At 41.1% G+C, this 22411-nt stretch overlaps 1 protein-coding gene across 1 annotated transcript in view; it reads right to left on the bottom strand.

Annotated features, from left to right (window-relative positions):
- The window catches only part of CLASP1 (cytoplasmic linker associated protein 1), a 254968-nt gene that overhangs the window by 68477 nt on the left and 164080 nt on the right, over positions 1 to 22411 (bottom strand). The window contains exons 24-26 of the mRNA XM_054723340.1: positions 14839 to 14942; positions 10743 to 10987; positions 8878 to 8941 (exon numbers count right to left, since the gene is read on the bottom strand). Coding sequence (XP_054579315.1) covers positions 8878 to 8941; positions 10743 to 10987; positions 14839 to 14942 — 413 coding nt within the window. The remainder of the gene's footprint in view (positions 1 to 8877; positions 8942 to 10742; positions 10988 to 14838; positions 14943 to 22411) is intronic.

The raw sequence follows: 22411 nt of genomic DNA, 5'->3' as shown, positions 1-22411 counted from the left end.
TACTATGATAGGAAGACTTTCCATCAAGAAAGAGTAGGTAGATACTGTGCTTGCCTTCTCCATGGCCACATCAAAACTACAACTAAATTATAGAACCATCATTGAAAACCATCTGAAGACTAGCTGATCAGAAGTCCTATAATGAAGGATATAAAGAAGAAGCCAGTGCGACTGATAGGAAGGGTGGAGACCCAGAACAGGCTTGTCCGACATCCCTGAGTGAAGGTTAAGAATTGGGAGGGATAATGAGGCCGTGAGGACCCTCTAAGAAGCGAGAGGTCCCAGCCCCACACCGAGTTCCCCAGCCCAGGGCACCAGAGTCTGAAAGGTCAGTCCCTTACTTCGGGCTGTGAAAACCAGCACTAACTTGTCTGAGAAAGACAAGAGACTCCTAGAATGAAGGTGCTGCAGGTCTGAAAGGGGTCCCACACAGGACTCACTTAACTCGGCGCTGCAGTGCGGGAGCAGCAGTTGGGATAGCTCTCTCCTGGACAAGTGCTGGCCACTGTTCCTTTGTTGATCCTCACCCCACCCAAGTGGCAGGTGCGGTCAAGTGCCAAGTCTGAACTCTCCATTAATCTGGCTAACACTCGTCACTGCACTCTGATGCTCCCCTGAGACCCTGCCCCACCCAAGTTATGACCCTGGCCCGAACCCCTTTCAGCGGCTATTCCACACAAGCAGCTAAAATGGGTATGCACTGTGGAATTTTCTAAGGTCTCTCAAAAATCCACAAACCCCAAACAAGCAGCAGTTGGTCTCAGCATTCTCCATATTTCTTCCTAGGGAGCCCCAAGCCCATCACAGGAGGCTACCAACTAGAGGGCAATTTTTAGCTCCTAATAGGTAGCCCCTAGGCAGACACAGGCAGAAGTTGACATGGGCCTGCACCAGAGTCCTTCCCAAGAGTCCCAAGAACCAACACACCTGGTGGCCAGCTTCAGACCATATCAGAGCACCACTGAACCACCTCCATAAGCAACACACACAAAGAGAAGACTCAGCGGGTAACAGAATCCTGCTAAAGCAAATACTGCTCTGTGGGGTCAACCACTGCACAACAGCTGGTCCACTGTAGTCATGGCCAGTCCTCGCAGCCAGTTCTCCTGAGGGTCAATCTCACACACTAATGTGCCAACAACAATCAAAGCTAAACTGCAAGAGGAAATGATACACAAAACCCACACAAGGGAGCACCCTGCTCAGGTGACCAGGAAGTCTGCACCACAAGACCTGAAAGGACACCTGCTACTTAAGGCCACTCTGTCAAGACTGGGAGATGTAGCAGCTCTACCTACATACAAACACAGAGAGGGAGGCAGCCAAAATCAGGAGACAAAGAAACATGTTCCAAATGAAAGAACTGGACAAAACTCTAGAAAAATAATTAAATGAAATGAAGGCCAGCAATGTACCAGATTGAGTTCAAAACACTGCTAATAAGGATGCTCCATGAACTTACAGGAAGAATAGATAATCTCAGTGTGAACTTCAACAAAGAGATAGGAAACATAAAAAAAAGAGATGAAAAATATAAAAAAGAACCAGTCAGAAATAAAGAATACCATAACTGAAATGAAAAGTACATTACATGGAATCAACAGCAGATTAGAAAAACCAGAGAACTGAATCAGCAACATGGAAGAAAAGGTTGTGAAAAACAACCCATTAGAACAGAAAAAAAAATAAAAATAAAAATAAGCATAGTTGAAGGCAGTGGTCGCCAACCGGTAGTCCGCAGACCACTGGTGGTCCATGAGATCCGAAAGGTTGGCGACCACAGATTTAAGGAAACCTTTGGAGCAGTGGTCACCAACTGGTGGTCAGCAGACCACTGGTGATCCATGAGGTCCGAAAGGTTGGTTGACTGCTGGTTGAAGGGACCTCTTGGACAATATCAAGCATATCAACATTCACATTAGGGGGTGCCAGAAGGAGAAGAGAGAAAGAGCAAGAGATGGAAAACCTATTTGAAGAAATAATGACTGAAAACTCCACTAACCTGGCAAAAATAAGGTAATTATAAAAGGCCAGAAAGTGCAGAGAGTCCAAAACAAGATCAGCCAAAAGAGGCCCATATGAAGATATCATAATTAAAATGGCAAAGTTTAAAGACAAAGTTTAAAGGTTGTAACAACAGACAAAAAAAGGACATTTCATAATGATAAGGAAACCAATTCAATAGGAAGATATAACTTTTTAACATTTACGGACCCAACATAGGTGCTGAGCACCTAAGTATGTAAAGCAAATATTGATAGAACTAAAGGGAGCGATCAACAGTAATACAATTATAGCAGGGGACTTTAACACCCACTGACATCAATGGACTGACTTAAATGAAACAATCCATCAGATTATCTAATAATACATATTTTTAGGACATTTCACCCGAAAGCAAGAGACTACACATTTTATTCAAGTGCACAAGGACCATTTCCCAGTACAGATGAAATATTAGGCCACAAAACAAGTATCAATAAAATTTAAAAGACTGAAATCATAACAAGCATATTCTCTGGTCATAATGGTAGGAAACTAGAAATCAATTACAAAAAGAAAACTGAAAAACACACAGAGACATGGAGGCTAAATAACATGCTACTAAAAAATAAATGGGGTTAATAATGAGATTTTTAAAAATCATGAGATTTAGAGACAAATGAAAACACAACAACCCAAAACCTATGGGACTCAGTGAAAGCAGTCCTAAAAGGAAAATTCATAGCAAATAGGCTAACCTCAAGAAACAAGAAAAATCTCAAATAGACAATCTTACCTTACACCTAAATGGACTAGAAAAAGAACAAACAAAGCCCAAAGTACGAGTAGAAGGAAATAATGAAGATCAGAGCAGAAATAACAAGGCTACAAAAAGATCAATGAAACCAAGAGCTGCTCCTTTGAAAAAATAGACAAAACTGATAAACCTTTAACCAGACACATCAACAAAAATAGGGAGAGGACCCTAATAAATAAAGTCATAAATGAAAGAGAAATGACGACTGACATGACAGAAATACAAAGGATTATAAGAAAATACTACGAACAATTATATGCCAACAAATTGGACAATCTGGAAGAAATGGACAAATTCCTAGAAACATACAATCTTCCAAGACTGAATCAAGAATAAAGAGAACATGTGAAGATGGGTAGCTATAACAAAATCAAATCAGTAATTAAACAACTCCCAAATGTGGGGAAGCATGGGACTTGGTTGCAAAGCTTGTAAGGAGGATTCGCCGAAAGATCGGGGGCCTCCAGGGGGAGCTGGCCAAAGGTGGCAGCCGCTGCCTTGACTTTCCCAAACAAGTCTGAGCCCCGGGTGTTTTACTGGAATCTTTATGTCTAGTCTTTAGACATCCTTGTTTAAAGGACACTACAGACGCATGTGTCTTCTCAAGGATGCTATCCTACTGATAGTATCTAATAGTTCATTTTAGTTCAAGGTATTGTTACAATAAAAGCCTGAGGAGGCAGGCAAATGGGGCTGCTTGGTTTCTCAAGCCAAGAAGTCCCTTAGCCCTCTCTTTCACAGAAACGTGCATAAGAGTAGTCATTCATCCATCACTCAGGGTCTGCTGGTCAGCGCTGGCAACCAACAAACAAAAGCCCTGCACCAGATGGCTTCGCAGGTGAATTAACAGCTATCCTTCCCAAATTATTTCAAAAACTTTTAAGAGGATGGAAGGATCCCAAGCTCATTTTACGAGGCTAGCATAACTCTGATAACAAAACCAGATAAAAACACTACAAAAAGAAAAATTTATAAGCCAATTTCCCTGATGAACATAGATGTAAAAATTCTCAACAAGATATAAGCAAACCAAATTCAGCAATACAATCAAAAGATCAAGTGGGATTTATTCCTAGGATGCAAGGTTGGTTCAATACTCGCAACCAATTAACATGATACACTATATAAAATGAATAATAAAAATCATATCATATCAATAGATGCAGAAGAAGCATTTGACAAAATGCAACATCCATTTATAATAATAACTCTTAGTAAAGTGGGAAGAGAGGGAACAAACTTCAACATAATAAAGGCCATAAATGACAAACACACAGCTAACATCAAACTCAAAGGTGAAAAGCTTAAAAGCATTTTTTTTAAAAATCAGGAACAAGGCAAGGATGTCTACTTTTAACCACAGAAAGACAAATACCATATGATTTCTTCAACATAGTAATGGAAGCCCTAGCCACAGCAATCAGACAAGGAAAAGAAATAAAAGGCAACCAAATTGGAAAGTATAAAACTGTAATTATTTTCAAATAACATGATATTTTACACAGATTTCACCAAAAAACTATGAATTCAGTCAAGTAGCAGGATACAAAATTAATATTCATAAATTGATTGCATTTTATAAACAAAAAATGAAATATGAGAGAAATTAAGAAAATAATCCCATTTATGATTGCATAAAATATAATAAAACATACAGAAATAAATTTAAGCCAAAAGGTAAAAGACCCATGTTCTGAAAAATTATAAGGTACCAAAGAAAACAGAAGATACAAATAAATGGAAACAAATACCATGCTCATGGACAGGAATAAGTAACATCATCAAAATGTCCATACTTTCCAAAGCAATCTACAGATTCAATGCAACCCCTATCAAAATACCGATGAAATTAGAATAGTCCTAAAATTTATATGAAACTGTAAAAGCCCCCAATAGCCAAGTACAAAGATGGAGATTTCAAGCTATCTGGTATCAAACTATACTACAAGGCTATAGTGATCAAAATAACATGATACTGGCATAAAAACACATAAATCAATGGAACAGAAGAGAGAATCCAGAAATAAAGCCATGAATATATGATCAATTAATATATATGACAGAGGAGGCAAGAATATACAATGGAGTAAAGACAGTCCCTTCAATAAATGGGAAAACTGGACAGACAAACGCAAAAAGATGAAACTAGATCACCAACCTACACCATATACAAGAATAAACTCAAAACCGATTAAAGAATTAAATTTAAGACCAAAAATCATAAAACTCCTACAAGAAAACATAGGCAGTAAACTCTCTGACATCGCTCTTAGTTTTATATATATATTTGGCTATGTCCTCGGGGAAGGGTAACAAAATAAATAAATAAAAAATAAATAAATAAATAAATAAATGGGACTTCATCTAATTAAAAAGTTTTTCCAAAGGGAAGAAATCATGAACAAAATAACAATCTACTGGAGAGGTGAAGATATTCGTCAATGATATGCCAGATAAGGAGTTAATATCCAACATATATATAAGAAACTCATACAACCTAATACCAAAGAAATTAAGAAATGGGCAGAGGACTTGAATAGATATTTTTCCAAAGAGGACATAAAGATGGGCAACGAACATATGAAAACATGCTCAATGTAACTAATCAACAGAGAAATGCAAATTAAAACCACAATGAGCTATCACCTCACACATGTCAGAATGGCTATCATCAATAAATCAACAAACAACAAGTTTTGACGAGGATGCGGAGAAAAGGAAACCCTTGTGCACTGTTCTTGGGATTGCAAACTGGTACAGCCACCATGGAAAACACCATGGAGATTCCTCAAAAAATTAAAAACAGAACTACCATATGACTCAGCAAATCCGCTTCTGGGTATTCATCCAAAGAAATCCAAAACACTAACTGGAAAAGACACATGCATCCCTATGTTCATTGCAGCATTATTTATAAGAGCCAACATATGGAGGCAAAGTAAATCTCCATCAACAGACAATAGAAGAGGTAGTACATATATGCAATGGAATATTATTCAGCCATAAAAAACAACAACAAAATCGTGCCAGTTGTGACAACATGGATGGCCCTAAAGGGTATTACGTTGAATGAAATAAGTCAAAGACAAATACCATATGATTTCACTTATATGTGGAATCTAAAAAAAACACACAGAAACAAACTCATAGATGCAGAGAACAAATCAATGGGTTGCCAGATGGGAAGGCATTAGGGAGATGGGTGAAAAAGGTGAAGGGATTAAAATGTACAAATTGCCAACTATAAAAACAGTCATGGAGATTAAAGTACATCATAGGAATCTATACTAATAAAAGGGTAATATGCAAATTAGACCGGACGTCTTTCCAGACAAAGCCACGGTGGCGGGGGCCAAGGCAGAGGTGGGTAGGGGTGATCAGGCCGGCAGGGGAGAGCAGTTAGGAGGGATCAGGCCAGCAGGGGAGGGCAGTTAGGGGCGATCAGGCCAGCAGGAGAGGGAGTTAGGGGCGATCAGGCCGGCAGGGGAGGGCAGTTAGGGGCGATCAGGCCAGCAGGGGAGGGCAGTTAGGGGCAATCAGGCTGGCAGGGGAGCAGTTAGGGGCATCAGGCCGGCAGGCAGAGGCAGTTAGGGGCAATCAGGCAGGTAGGCAAGGGGTTAGGAGCCAGTGGTCCCAGATTGAGAGAGGGATGTCTGACTGCTGGTTTAGACCCGATCCCAAGGGGTCCCGGATTGGAGAGGGTGCAGACCGGGCTGAGGGGATCCCCCCCCCAACCCCACACAAATTTCGTGCACCGGGCCTCTAGTATAGTCAATAATACTGTAATAACTGTGTATGGTATTGGGTGGGTACTAGACTTACTAAGGTGATCACTTTGTAAGTTACATAAATATCTAATCACTATGTTGTATAAGTTAAACTAATGTAATGTTGTATGCTAAGTATAACTGAAAAAAATTTTTTAATGAAGATTACTATGTGACACCTATACAAAAAAAATAGTTATAGGATGAGGGGGAAAAACTTATGTATTTTTTTTTCATTCCAGTCATCTATTTTAATGCATACCAAAATTCAGATATTGTCAAGTAATATCTTTATAAAAAGATATTACAAAAGCCATAAAAAGCTTTATAAAAGGTTATGGCTTAAAACCTCACGATTATCATGCTGCTATATACTCATTATTGCTGTCTAAGGTGAGAGTCACAGTGGAATATCCCTGGATTTTTCAGAGAGGTAAGTGGCACCTGTCTCCCTCTACTTGGTTATGAGCATCGCTCTACGGGGACAACCCAGTCACCATATACCAAATAGTGCAGCAACTATTAACCACCAGGGTGTGCGGTGGCTCAGAAGAAAGTCAAGGAGCCCAGCTGTGGGTTCCTAGCTTAGCTCAAAGGCAGCTAGCAAATAGTAACTAGACTGAGACCTCCAAACTCACTGTACAAGAGCCTTCTGATGGAAACAAATTTCCTTCTTTATCCTCACATTCTGCTTCTGAATCAGCAATCTAGAGGTGACAGGTAACAGAAATTTTGTCAATGTCCCAAACCATCTAATCTTTTATGCTATGAGTCCTATAAATCTTATGCTTATGATTTGAATCTTAGTGTTTTTAACATTATCTTAGAGAAGAAATCTTGGTAATTATATCTACGTGGCCCTTAAACTCAACCTTTCTTGGATCTTAGTAATAGTTAATGTTAACCTTGCTGTGAGGGTCAGGGTCACAGCAGGGATTTTAAACCATGTGAGCATCTCAAAAGGCAGGGGCCACATGCTGCTTCCTGCACCCCTTGCCCAGAGTGGGCGCCAGGAATGCTGAATGATGGAACAGAGGTGACAGCTTAAAGGTCAATTCCTATGACGAGGAAAGGCTCGGAAAGGGGGACATCACAAAAACAGGCTTCTTTCTGACCATCACGGTTTCATTCTTCCAGAAACTTAGGACAGACCACTTTTACTAGGAAAACTGAAGTATAAGATAGTTAAGTCCTGCAAGTAAAGCATTTAAGATTTGCTTATGGTGATTAAGGTTTTCTCAATTTCTATACTTCAGTGTCTGTCCTTTATCCACTCTTTAACTTTCCCAATATCATCATCCCCGTTGTTTTTTTTGTTTGTTTTTTTCTCTAAAAGCATCTCACCACCTCTAAAGGCCTCCTCCCAAACAATGCCAATTATGTAAAACCTGGACTCCACGTAAGCGTTTATAAAGGGCCCCTCTCAGCACCACTCCTGAGGGGCCGGTCCCCTCCTTGTGGTGTGCTCCTTGGGCAGGATGCCCTTGTCAGAAAGGCAGGCCTCAGGCTCAGCGCTCTCCTGGGCTCCCAGGACGGGGGTGGGGCACCAGCTGAGTGGCCACCATTCAGCAAGTTCTTGGGGCTGGCAAATTCTAATAACTTAACCTGGTTCTCTAATAAATCTAATACATAAATGCTTCCACTTTTCTATCGTCTTATATCGAAATATTCTACCTGGGATGCAAAAGAATTATTATATACTTGATTATTTTCTTCACTACTGTAACTTTTTTTTAAAAGTCACTATATTATATAATACAATGTAACGTTCTAGCACCTAGCCCACTGTTGGCTAACAGGAGCCACTCAAAAATACCTGCTGAAAGACAACTGATTCTCTCCATAACTCATACTTGAAATGCACTTATATATAACTTTAAGTTTCATAGACATTTGAAGCTCCCAAGAATTCCATTTTTAAAAGATGTGAAATAAGCTATTGCTGAAATTAGTGTTAATCTGTGAGGTCTTTTTTGTGTGTTTTTTAATCCTCACCCAAGGATATGTTTAGTGGAAGGAAGAGAGAGGGAGAGGGAAAAAGGGAGGGAGAGGGGGAAAAAAGGGGGGAAAGAGAGAAACATGGATGGACCAGCGATAGAACCTGCCACCTAGGTATGTGCCCTGACCTGGAATCAAACCTGCAACCTTTTGGTTTTCAGGACGATGCTCCAGCCAGCTGAGCCACAAACCAGGGCTAATCTGTAAGGTTTTAACTTCACTACAGGGAATTAGCTCTCAATCTTCAAAACTATATGACACAGCGCACACAGACATGCAGGAAGGTAAGCAAGGCAGGATTCCCAGACTTACCTTGCTATGTGGGTCAGCAAACATTCGTGTGAAGATCTCACACAATCTTTTCAATTCTACTCGACTAAAAACAAATAAAGCGGAAATAAATTCCCTTTAATAAGTCAACACTAAAATGAGTTACAGCTTTGGTTTAAAAATCCTTTTATTTCAGTCAACTACATAAGCTTTATATAATTTTTATAAAACATCTTTTTCACACAAAAACTTTATATTATTTAACTCGTGATGAAATCAAACAGGAATATAAAACTGTAATAGTTTTGTTTTTACTTTAAAATGAGGAAACTAAATCTCAGAGAGTGCCTAAATTCACAGGAATGGAAGTGACAAAGCCGTGAGATCAATCCTGTTCATTTAATTCCAGGTCTGTTTTCCACCTGCCACAGATGGAGGGCGATGGGATAATCTAGGAAAAGCATGTACTTTGGGGTCACACAGACCTAAATTTTAATCTCAGTTCTGCTGGAGAAAGTACTCGGTATCAGTCACACGGGGTAAGAGCGCTCTGGCTGCTGCGAGGATGAGAGGAGATGACACCTCCTTCCTGCAACTGTGCCTAAGACACAGCCATCGAGTTTCATTTAGGGCCCCTCTGCCTTTTCTTACCTTCACTGCACTACTAAGTCCTATTTTACTTCAAGGCTTGATTAGAAGGGACATGTTTTCCCCAAATCATGCCCGAGTGATCCATACACACGACACAATCTAGATGAGACCAAAGCTAATCAAGAGATTTCTAGAGACTATTCAATGGCTACTTGGTGAACACTAAGATGCAAGAAACCGAGACCTGCAGAATTAACCAGATTCTTGAAGCAACAATCACAACCAATAATCCTCATTTTGTTTTTTGACAGATCACTAGAGGTCAGAAGCTACCTGACTTTCAGAAGGCACATGACAGAAGAAGTTCTCAGGACATCTTCATGAACAGAATAGAATTTGGGGGTCGGGGGAGGGGGATCAGCAGGTTAGAGTCAAGCTGATGTGGGAGCCACACTGCATAGGGATTCCTGGGTCAGTGCTCACTTAACGTTGCAGAACCCATCCAGGACCACGCAAGTATCCGGTGTCATAACTTACCTTAAAAAATTATCTAAAATACACTGCACGTCATGGATTCTAAGTTGCCCACTTTTTCACATTTTAACGTCTCTGTAATTGTGAGATTCATCTTATAATCAATGACATATTAACGTCAGGTTTAATAAGCAGCATTTCTTCTTAAAGGGCTATAATGGTTTGCCTATGGTGCCTTAGATTTGATAAAATATGGTATGCAGACATATTTCTTGGTATGTGTGTAATAGCTGCTCATGTTAGAAAATTTATGAAATACAGGAATATAAAGAAAAAAGCAAAAATATTACAAATATTGTTACTATTGGTATTCCAATTTAGTAAATCGATTCAGTATCACTTAGTATTTATAAGCTACATATATGCATGTGTATTAAAACTTTTTAGACTAAGACTGCTCTCATCTTACCCACAACCCTAAAGTGTAATGAACCACACCAACCTGCAGAGTTTTATTTTTCTTTTTCCAAAGCAGCTGTGCATTTTCTTTCCCCATCAGCTATGAGTGACAGTTTCCAGTTTTGTTTTTCACCTAAATTGCAACCCGCACCAAGATTTCTCAAATAATAGCTACCAGCCAAATGTGAGCCGTAAGGGAACCAGAGGTTTTTATAAATCTAATAAACTAGAGAGAATTTGCCAGATATTTCAGTCTCTGGAAGGCAAAGACTGGGTCTCGGTCACCTCCGCACCTCTGGTGCTGGAACTCTGCAGGGGCTCCACAAACACCCCTGATGCGGACAGTACGGACGTGAAGCAGCTCACCCGGCCACCGTCCTCACCTCAATGTTCGCTGGCTCTTCAGTAAGTTCTGCAGGCCCAGAAGCCCTTCCTTCCTCTCTGACCAGTTGGAGCTGGCGCAGTGGTTGAGAACCTCCGCCACATCCTCGGTCTGCCGCAGGTAATGGGGAATGCCGCCGTTCCTGGAACCATACGAGCGCTCAGAGCAAACACTCGAGGCATCACTGTTGGCATCATCGTCAGAATACATCCCATAGGGCTCATAGCGCCTCCTCACAGGCTTCTTCTGCCAGGTCCGACGAGGGATGGGGGTGATGGAGAAAGAAGTGGAAAGATGAGATGACCATGAGTCACCCCAAACAAACCCCCACCAACAAAGAGCTGCATGTCAAAAGATGCACACAGGTGCGGTGCACCACGCCTGCCCGTGTCTACAGCTCAGGGAGGAAAAGCAGGAGGGCAGATTTCTGGTGGGTATGGCAAGTAATAAGCAGAGCACCTGTAGCAGAGAAAGAGCATGGTCTAGCACACCGTGTGGGCTTTTCAGGAAGACAGTCTTGGGTATAATCCTGCTGCCACACTGCGGGCTGTGAGTTCAGAAAGCCTCCGGCCCTTTCTGCTTTGGCTCCCCACCTCTGAGATGATAATGACCCCGCACAGCTTCTTCTAAGGACTACATGGAATTACATGTTGCCCGGCTGGTGTGGCTCAGGGACCGAGCATCGACCCATGAACCAGGAGGTTCGATTCCTGGTCAGGGCACATAGCCAGGTTGCAGGCTAGATCCCCAGTGCAGGAGGCAGCCGATCAATGATTCTCACTCATCATTGATGTTTCTACCTCTCTTTCTCCCTCTCCCTTCCTCTCTCTGAAATAAAAACATAAAATAATAACAAATAAATGCAACTGTACGTTAAATCACCTGGCTTAGCCACCTGACACAATGCAAGCTGTGCACCCACAGCCTCTTCCCTATCAAAAGTAATATATCTTGACCATGGTCTGTGGGTAAATCTGTTTGAAGACTCATACTTCCTTAAAGTCTCAAACAGAAATGACAGTGGCAGAGTAATCTATGTACAAGGATTCCTAAAATTACCTGAGCCACTTTTATTAAGGACAAAGTTTTACAACACAAACAGGCTTCCTGTAGATTAGCATTTCTCTTACCCTGAATACAAGTTATATACAGCAACAGCTAAATAAAATTGATAAAATTTATAAGATACAATTTAAGAGAAAAACATAGTTATCTGCTTAAACTGTACAGATGTAATTTCCTAATAAGGTGGTTTTAGTACCTCCCAATGGCTCAGGGCAGTGCTGCCCCATGCCTACCGCCCCGGCATAATTAGTAACCCCCTTTCACTCTCAAAAGTATGGCCACCTCACTTATACAGACACTAGATCCCTCAAATAAGAAAAATACTGAATAAATCTCATCATGAAATAACGACATAATAGTTACAAATGGGGTTTAAAAATAAAATGAAACGCTATTGGGAGAAGGCGCAGTTTTACATTCAAAACAAACACTAAACAAACAGAGCTGCCTGACTCCACCACTAGTAAAAGTGTCTCCCGATTCAACAATATCACAATTCAGACCAGAATTTCTATACTGCACTATCGTTTTTGTTGCTTTCACTAACTCCTAAAGGAAATATACTTGCAACAGAAAAAATGGAGTTGTAAAACAAAAGTTAAAGCACTGGTACCTTGCTCCTGGAGTCTCCTAACAGCTGTAGGCAGGAAAATATTGAAGGATGGGGAAAAAGCATAGAGAATTATGTCAGAAGCATATGTGGGGATCATTCTTGCAACAAAAGTGTACAGCAAAACATATCTTAGCAAACCAAAAATACAGAGTAGCGAGCGATTCATATCAAGTGAGATCGAGGGAGTAACAATAAAAAATGCTTTCACAATGGCATTTCCTAACCCTCCTAGGCTTCTTACAACACCTTCCAGTGCTTGCTGTAATTCTCTGCTAAAGCTCTCCCACACCGAGGGACATCTCCGAAGTCACCGTTAATTCTGTGGTCTGTCGCTGTGGTACATTCTGTCTGCCCCAGGCTTCTATCCTGTGAGGCAAGAATTGTGGACCATTTTGCGCTTTCTCTTCTGAAGCAGGACCATCGGAGAAACCAAGCAGTTCAAACAACAGGTAATGAGGGCAACGTGAGTGTCAGTGGAGCTGGAGCTCAGAGAAAAGCCCAGGTCAGACAGAGCCAAGGTTCAGACTCTCCAGTCCTGCTCTGCCTCCTAGAACTTTGTGCAGTCCCTCCGCAGTTCTTCGGAGAACTAAGGAACGCCCCACTCCCTTAACTGGAAGTCCCATTTAATTAAGGATTTGGCACATCTATCATTTCCCAACCTCTGACCTCCACTACCTAGGGTCTCAGAATAAAAGAGACAGAATCTAAACGTTGCAACTTGGAAGGAAAAACAGTGTCACAGAATTCTGTTCCAGCTCCTGACTCTTAAGTTAAAGCCCCGGTTAGAGCAATCACCCTCAACTCCTGCATGTGCCAGAAAAGGCCCGCTGCAGAGAAGGCTCATGAAGGAGCCGGCCAGGCAGCCCTGCTGAAAGGGAAGCTTTATGAGAGCAGCAAACTGCCTGCTCACTGCCGCTTTCCAAAAAATCTGAGCAAGAATAAACGAGAGAGAGAGAGAGAGAGAGAGAGAGAGAGAGAGAGAGAGAGAGAGAGGAGAGAGGGAGAAGGAGAGTCAGAATCACTTGTAGCCACAGACCTTAAGTTTTGATCACACAAAACATGCTGAATTAAAACTTCAGGGTCTGAAAGTCGGATGCTTCCTTAGAGGAGAAGAATCTTCCAACAGCACAGGCACAGCCAGAGGTCAGACAGCTCTACGAGTGCCTAGTTTAACGCTGAGCGCACAGACCAAAATACCCCCGAGGCTGTGCTCCTCCTCACTGAAACGTACCTTTAGAATGCAATTGGAACACTAGCAGATTCTATTAAGGACCTTTTTGCTATAACCATAAATGTAAGGCCTCTCAGCACTTTATATATTTTTTTAGATATCCTACATAATAAAAGGGTAATATGTAAATTACCATCACTCGGCTATGCCCACGATTGGGCCAGCGGGAGGCACAGGGGGCGGGACTTGGGGTGGCCGATTGGGCCTGCGGGACGCTGAGCTCGCGTCGCCAGTGTCGGCTCGAGCTCAGCGTCTGCGCCATGGCTGTGCTGCGGCACAGAAGGGGCCTCTGGGGCAGCGAGCCCACGTCCTGCTGTGGACCATCAAAAGCGGGGAGTGAAAGCGGGGGAGCTGGCTGTCTGTCCGCTCTGGCACCAGGCCTTTCGAAAGCCTCCGGCACAGCGGACAGACAGCCAGCTCCCCTGCGATCGAAAGCGGGGAGCTGTGTGTCCGCTCCAGCACCAGCAGACCCCCTGCCATCAAAAGTGGGGAGCAGGCTGCTAGCAGTGTCCACGGAGCGTGCTAGGCTTTGCGGGGCAGTGGATATGGCCTGGATGGCAGGTTAGGCCTAGGGGTCCCTACACGTGCATGATTTAATCATGCACTGGGCCTCTAGTTACATTATAAGGATGCAAAAACATACTCCACCCGTGCTTCATAGCCACAAAGGGTTCATCTTAAATTTGGGGAAAGTCTCCATAGATAATGACTTACAAACTCATTTTAAAAAACAAACAAACAAAAAAGCAAAACGATATGGAACAACTAGTGAGGTAATGGAATAAATACAGATTTTCAAATCACAAACTCTATGACCTAGTATAATATTTTTTTAGGTTATGCCATCAAAGCTTGTGAAGCAATAGAAGCAATAGAATGAGAAAAAGGAGATGCTGAAAAAAAAAGAAGAAAAAAAGACACCCAATGACATCAGAGAATCCCAATGTCATCACAACTTCCTCGATACTGGGGAGCACAGAAGAAATACTTGATGCTAATAATTTCTGTAAGGCCAACTCTCACTTATGTACAGAGATAAAGGTTTGAGGAAAAACCAGTAATATAAATTTACCCAACTTAAAGAGTGTCAAGGATGATTCAGTAACCTGATTTGGAGGCACTTTTCTGTTAAGACAGAATAATTCGGATGAGTAAGTCGAAGAGACGGACACGCACTGTGACTCTTACCAAAGCGTCAGCAACAGCAGCTTCAAGATCTGTACTCGTGCTTAACACGCGCATGGCATTCACAGAACCAGGTATTCTTCCTGCCTGGCCAAGCCCAAACCGGTCTATTTAAAAAACAAAAGCAAAAGATATGTCACTTTAATTCACATTTTCTCAAATTTTTTGCAAGGATTCCTGCCTCTTCTCACCTACAGAACAGAGGCACTGAAAACCGCCCAGCCCATTTTCACTACATTGGACTTGCAGTTTCAACTACACTTGTTTACCAGTGGCAGAGGGCAGACTGTTCACACTTAGCACCATCGTGCCACAGAGCATCCTGACAGCTGAAATGGTTCTTTGGTGATAGTTTACTTTGGAAAGGTGCAGAGATAGGAGAGAGCAACTCATTTTAGAAGGGAGCAGAGCTATGGGTTGAGTCTCTTAATGTTTAGCATTCCCTCTAGAGCAGTGGTTGGCAAACTGCGGCTCGCGAGCCACATGCGTGAGGCTCTTTGGCCCCTTGAGTGTGGCTCTTCCACAAAATACCACGAGCGGGCGCGCACGTACAGTGTGATTGAAACTTCATGGCCCATGCGCAGAAGTTGGTTTTCGGCTCTCAAAAGAAATTTCAATCGTTGTACTGTTGATATTTGGCTCTGTGGACTAATGAGTTTGCCGACCACTGCTCTAGAGCAAGCATGTCAAACTCACGGCCTACAGGCTGCATGTGGCCCACAACGAATATGTTTGTGGCCCAGCCAATATAACGGTATGTAAGAAACGTTTTAATAAAAATTTTGTAACTTAATTTTTACAATATCCTGTTATACATAATTATTAATAACAAACTACAACTTTTCCTAATGACTGACTACTATAATATTTAATAATTACTATAATATTTTAGAAGCTGATTGCCACGTCATTAGTCTTGTACTGATTTGTTTGGTTTGCGCAACAGGAAATATTTCACTTTTGGAGAACAAAAACAATAGATTTGTGTTACGCTTATTAATTTGTACAGTTATTCAGTGTCTGGTAAGTTAATATTCAAGGAAAAAGTATTAATTTTTATTAAAATGTTCTATTATTTTATGTTAACAATTACTCATTTATTTCAGCCCTTTGTATTCAGCATGTCTCTATTGAAATAAACCTACGTTTCTATGAAAATTGAAGTTTTTTTTTTTTTTGCGGCCCACATACACTTAAACCTTGTTTATTTGTCCCATGTTAGCCTTTGAGTTTGACATGCTTGCTCTAGAGTCAAAGTGGCCCTGAGGTTTGGTCAAACTAATTAGGACGCTTCAAGATTACTGAGATCTAATACAATGTGCAATAGTCAAAATTTAAAACAAATGTATTCAGTTGATCACTGCAAATTTTCATCAGTGTCACTACTGTTTAACTATTATTAATTAAACTCAAATTAATTTTAGGCATATGTTCATCATAATTCCTATATCACCAAAGGTTATTTAAATATATTTATTAAAATTCTTTAATAATCACCACAAAAACTAGCATTTTAACTGCAAAATATTAATAATTAAGATGATATTGTATACATTTTTCCTGAGTCCCTCAAAGGATTTTTAAATAATAGTCTTTATTCATGTGGACAAAATGGATAGAATCCAAAAGATTTAAAACAAATTTTACAGTTCAAACAACTATTCTAAGCTTGCTAATGATCATGGACAACGTAAACTAGCTTTTTAAAGTCCTTTACATCACAGTTGACCAGCCTTCCTTAAGAAGTATTGAGATTTAAACTATAATAGAAGGTCCATGTAAATTACTCTTCACAGGTATATCATACTAGTTTCTTATTTAAAATGCTAAGATATTAAAAAAAAACTTTGGAAGAAATGTTAAGATAAAAAATGCTTTCTTTTTATTAACATATACTGGACAAGGAAAATCTGTTACTAGCCATATGAAGCATCTACAATAAAAGGAAAACTAGTATTTGTTTTAAATAAATTGATCTTTCCTATAAAGTGATATATAAAATCTTAAAAATAATATTTTAGATATATAACAAACATCACCTACAAAACTGGTCAACTTTAAGAAGTGAAGTGTTATTTAACGCTTTTAAAATGTCAGTTTCAAAACATTACATCTTCCATCGCCACAGAAAGAAAAAAATATAGACAATGCTAATCAAAAAAGTTATACAGTCATGAATTTTTATAAAGAAACAAAAATTGTATGTTATACTATCCCCTTTTTTAATGCACTTGCTGATCATACTGAATGTCACCTTAGTCATTTAAGGCAACTTAATGTGCCATATAAACTAGAGAAACCACAAAACAATTTTATCTACATACTTAGACAGATATAAATTACCAGTTGAAATATGAAACGAGTATAAATTTGAGATTTATTTTGCAGTTTCATGAATGATCTTTGTTCATTTTCCCCCCATTAAAAAAGGGTAGATAGTAAGGGATTTATGAATAACAGAATGAAAGTAATTCAGTTAAAAGCCATTTAAAAATTACCAGCATGAACTTAAAATAAAGTCTACATAAAATAAAGTAAGAAATCAGATCTCATGCCAGCAAGTCTTGCTCCAGGGATAATACTGATTTTTCAGACACAAAATTAAAACCATAAGAACAATGAGATTAATTATTCTTGCTTCCCAAATGCACACAGCTTTGTCACACAGTGACTGCAGCTCATTCTAAATGTATCAGAGATCATTGAATTCCAAATCTTAAGAGGAAATGTTTGGATCTAAGCAGAATTGTAAGCCTTTTATTTCAACCAGAACAAACTCTGTTCTGCATTCTCGCTGCTCTGATACTAGTAAGAAGCTCCATTTCTAAGCGATGGATACAGATGGCTGTACCCTCAGTCTTGCCCATAACCTTCAGGGGAATGTGCTAATCAGAGCATATATTTTAAAAATGCATACCTGGCTTCATTTAGAGGAGGAACAGAGAAAATATCTAACTCAGTGAATTGGTCATGGTTATCACCTGTGACTTAATAAGATTGTGTCTTACTCAATACTGTAGTCATTAGGATTGCTAGCATATGAAAATGATGCCAGTTAAATCTGGCAAACTGATATATTATTGTATGCTTACTTTTGCCCAATGGCTAACCAGTGAATTTCTGATATTGTCACAAAGGGGCTGAGATGGAAAAAGCTTGGGCACCAAAGGCTGAAAAAGCTCCCACTGGCCTGACTATGGTATCTGAATCGTGATCCTGTTTTTCCATAGAAGTGTTAGGACAATCCAGTTATTTTATACCTGTAATTTCATGTATGACATACTTTGGTAACTAAACAGTACCTCCAAATTAGAACTGACACTAAGATTAATAAGCATCACTTTACTGGGAGTAAAGACGTGGGAGATGACTCTAATGGATAATATTTATACTCCGTTCCCCACAGGGACCCTTCTGATACCTAAAGTTTGGGTTGCTTTCCTGGGGGAGGGTGAGAAGTACTCCCCGACTTTTTGCTTTGTTTCATTTTAACATAAATGTGAACACTGGAGAAATAATGTTGTCAAACAAGCTATAAAGCATCTACAGCCAATTAACAGAACCATAAACATTCAACAACTTAAAAAAAATTAAAGCACATTGGGGGAGGGTGGGAATGAAGTGCATACATGCCAAGTGCTAACCAACACTGATGAAAACGAATGTAAAATGAGTGCGGAACTAGAAGAGATGGATGGGGAAGCCGAGGCATGCAGTTAGCACTTGTTCACCTGACTGCCCGACAGAGTCAGCAGTGGAGAGAGCGCTAGTGGACCTGGAATGCCGTCGAGAGGCTGCAGGTAAAAGGAATGGTGACACCCACAGGATTAACACAGAGGTACCGAGACAGAATGCCACAGTCCAAAGGAAATGCAGCGACTGCCGCCCCGGGCCACGTTTTCTCATGAAAAGAAATGGTGCTAGATATGAATGGACAGCAAGGGCCAATCCTAAATTCCACGCTGCTGGCTCTCAGGCAGCTCTTAAACACACAGGCACTCGAAGGCCCTCGGTAAGGCATTCCTTATGCATCAACGAATTCAGACTCCAGGTGGCTCTTTACTCCATGAAGCCTCTATCAGCCATTATGAAATATGCAACATGAAGAACATCAGGAGTCACCAGCACCGTCTGAATCCGAGCCGAACAGCAGGATGGATTCACTCAGCCCACAAGATGTCTCATCAGTATGTGATGCACATGTAACCATGCACCAAAAACAAAAGAGAATTCATAATGTCATCTGAACACAAACAGAATGAAATTACAAGGAGAGGACTCAACAACTGCACTTCCCTTCTCCCCAGTCAGACGTTTGTTCTGCTGCATGGGTACCCTAATTAATGCATTTAGTCTTTAATTATTGAAATTTAGATTTACGTTTAAATGGCCTTCCAGGAGAGGCATTTGCAGTACCACGGTATGAGCACTGGCTCTGTAATGCAACTGGGGGCAAATCCTGGTTTGATCTGTAAGACCACGTGCAAAGCACTTAACATCTGCGTCTCAGTTTCCTCATCTGTAAAATGGTGCTGATAACGGTACTTACCTCTTGGGAGTTGAGAGAATTAAGAGCTCATACATACAGCACTAAACACAATGCCAGGCACAGAACAAACAGTGGTTAACAGTCACCACAGTGGTGCTGGTGGTGGCAGTAATGGTGAAGAGTGAATTCCAATTTACATCTAGACATTAAATATCGTTTCATTAGCAAGTATTCATAATAAGCATATTAAGTCATCCATCGGAGGAAATGCATGCTAAACTATGTCCTTGTGGAGATAATGACTTTTACAATTAATTATGAAATATAGACTTGATTCAAACATGAATTGTTTTACCAGAGTGCCATCCAGTATGTGACGACTGCACCCCAGAAAACCCGTTTAACAGTAACACTGAGCAGCGCTACTTCTCACACACTCCGGAGTGCAGGGTTCTGTCCACGCTGACATTCACTGTCATCAAATATCAAAACCTCTCCAGTACATTTATCATAAAGACCATGTCGCTTGAAGAAATGCACATATTTGTGGTATATGTGGTATTAAACAGCAAAAGCTACGTACCTGGTCAATAAGGACACATTTTTATCATCTTACAAAAAGAAAATTAAAAATTCCTAATTCTTCAAGAAGCACAAAAATAAATCAGCAATCTCTAAAACAGATATTATAAAATAGTCCCTTTACTCAAATAAGGAAGATGGCAAAATGTTTTTTTAGACTGAAGCAAAAGAATCATTTCATTATATAGGTTGATCAGAATCACTTGACAGTTTAAACTGAAAGTAGCTTTTAAGGAAAACATGACCTAAAGGTTTCTTATAAAGTGTCCTTTGGTTCTAGTTCAATAAAATATTTTATAGTAAATCTGTCATGTAATGAATCCTTTGTCACAATCTCAGTGAATACCGGACGATGGAATCCAAGGTGAAACCATTTAAGTCAGAGCCTTACTTACAAGTGCTAGAGCCCTTAGTTTCACTTAAATCTTGTCATTATAACCATATAAACACATACTCATGCCATTAAAATGGCCCAAACAATCGAGTTATAAAAAGCAAACTTAAAGCCAATATGTAGTCACATAATTACCTTTACCCCCACCCTTTTTGGAAAGTGAAAATTGGCCATGTGAGTTGATACAAAGGGGCACTAACACACAAGCTGGCTTCTTTATAAAGGGGGTGGGAAATAATTGTTTAAGTGGATAAGAGAAAGAACCCTTCACATTCTCTGAAGGGCGTAGGAAGTTCCCCTGGGGACAGCCTCCTTCTGGGACTTATCCATGAATCCCCAGGTCCTAGCCCCAAGCCTGGAAGTCACGATTCAGAGCCCTGGCTGGGCTCTTTCCTTTGCCTAAGCCTGCAGAGGCCTCACATACAGCACTGAATACATTCCAGAGAACAAATGAAAGACATCTGCTGCCTTCAAATGCGGCAGGGTAACCACCAAGCTTTGAAATCAGACCTGGATTCAAACCCACACCACTGCATAGCTGTGTGACCTGAGACAGTGGCTCATCTTGAGCCTGTTTTGCCATCCGTAACCGAGGGGTAATAGCTATCCCGGGGACCACGAGGGATTATGCTCAGAATGGTGCCAGGTACACGTGAGCGCGGCTGTTCCTGTGTAACAAGTTTTATAAACAAATTTAGCCCATGGAGGGAAGTAAAGGGCCTGGTATACAGATTCACCTGGAGAGATGGTGCTACGGCCTGACCACCCCGAAGACACATGCCGGTGCTGGAGCCCACGAGGGAGGGCGCAGCGGCACCCACTCCGTCTGTCTCGGGGGAAGCAACATGCGTTCAGCCCTGTGGGCTGTCATCAGACACAGAGCAGGTCCCTCTGCCAAAGGCAGTGAGGACAGCCCAGCTCACTCAGCTCCTCGGGTCTGACGGGACCTCAAAAGTGCAGCGCAACTTGCCTGGTCCACAGACCACAAGGTGCTTACACAGGCTGCGTCCACGGACAAGAACAAAAATGCCAGGATGTGTACGGAACACAAAGACTGAATTGCCTCTAAGAGACAAAGTGGCCAATAAACAGACTGACTTGTTCGCTTATGTAACAGGTTTTCTGGAGCAGCGGTCGCCAACCTTTCGGACCTCATGGACCACCAGTGGTCCGCAGACCGCCGGTTGGCGACCGCTGTTCTAGAAGGTCAAATAGCGAGCAGGATGCATAGAAATAGATTCTTAACTTAAAAGGAAAAATCACCAGCTCACTCAGAAAAAACCCACCACTGCCGCCCTCGACTGGTTGGGAAATCTGATCTGTCCCTGAGATTGCTGGGGAAGGGCTGACCGCACCAGGCAACCGCCCCGCCTCTGCTCGCACCGCCAGGTCGCATTCCTCCCAAGGCACCTCACCGGGTCACGAGGGCCATCAGCAGGGCTTCTGCATCTGTTACCCGCTCTTCCTCAGACTTCAAAAAGGACAATGGGTCATAGAGGAATATAGCTAGACTTTGATTATTGATACTGATCGGGGGGAAAAGATACTGGGAAGCAGTGTATAACATTAGAAGGCAGTAAAACAACTACTAAGACCTTGCGCTTTTGACATTTTTTATATTTAAAAGATCAGTTGCTCAGAGTGAAAATAACAGACCCCTGATGTCCTGTTCCATGTGACACTCTGCCTCAGACCCTTCGTTATAAGCAATTTCTACCGGCTTATCAAAAGGAAAGCAGGCAGTTGTGCAGCACTTCACTGGACAAAAGACTGAGACACAATTACTGAGGAAGACAAACATTTCCTTTATGTGTTGACAGACGGCTTTGGGGATTAATAATTTGCACTACATAAGAAAGTAATTTATATGTCCATATTAGAGAAAGGCAGAACTATTAAAACTAAAAAGAAAAGGCAAATAAAATATCCTATAATAGATACATTTTTCCCCTTGTTTTTCCTGAAGCCTAGAAACGGTTAAAATACAAATTCTGGCTCTAAGAAAACTGAGGGTGGGATGGGGAATGAAGAGCCCCAACGGGGGACGGGCTGGTGGCCTGTGGCACGGTGCTTACACCTCCTCATGACCAAATATTGTCATTCTTTTGTCC

Source organism: Eptesicus fuscus, chromosome 11 (genome assembly GCF_027574615.1).
Source record: "Eptesicus fuscus isolate TK198812 chromosome 11, DD_ASM_mEF_20220401, whole genome shotgun sequence".
Lineage (NCBI taxonomy): Eukaryota > Metazoa > Chordata > Mammalia > Chiroptera > Vespertilionidae > Eptesicus > Eptesicus fuscus.
This window is presented reverse-complemented; position numbering and strand designations above follow the sequence as displayed.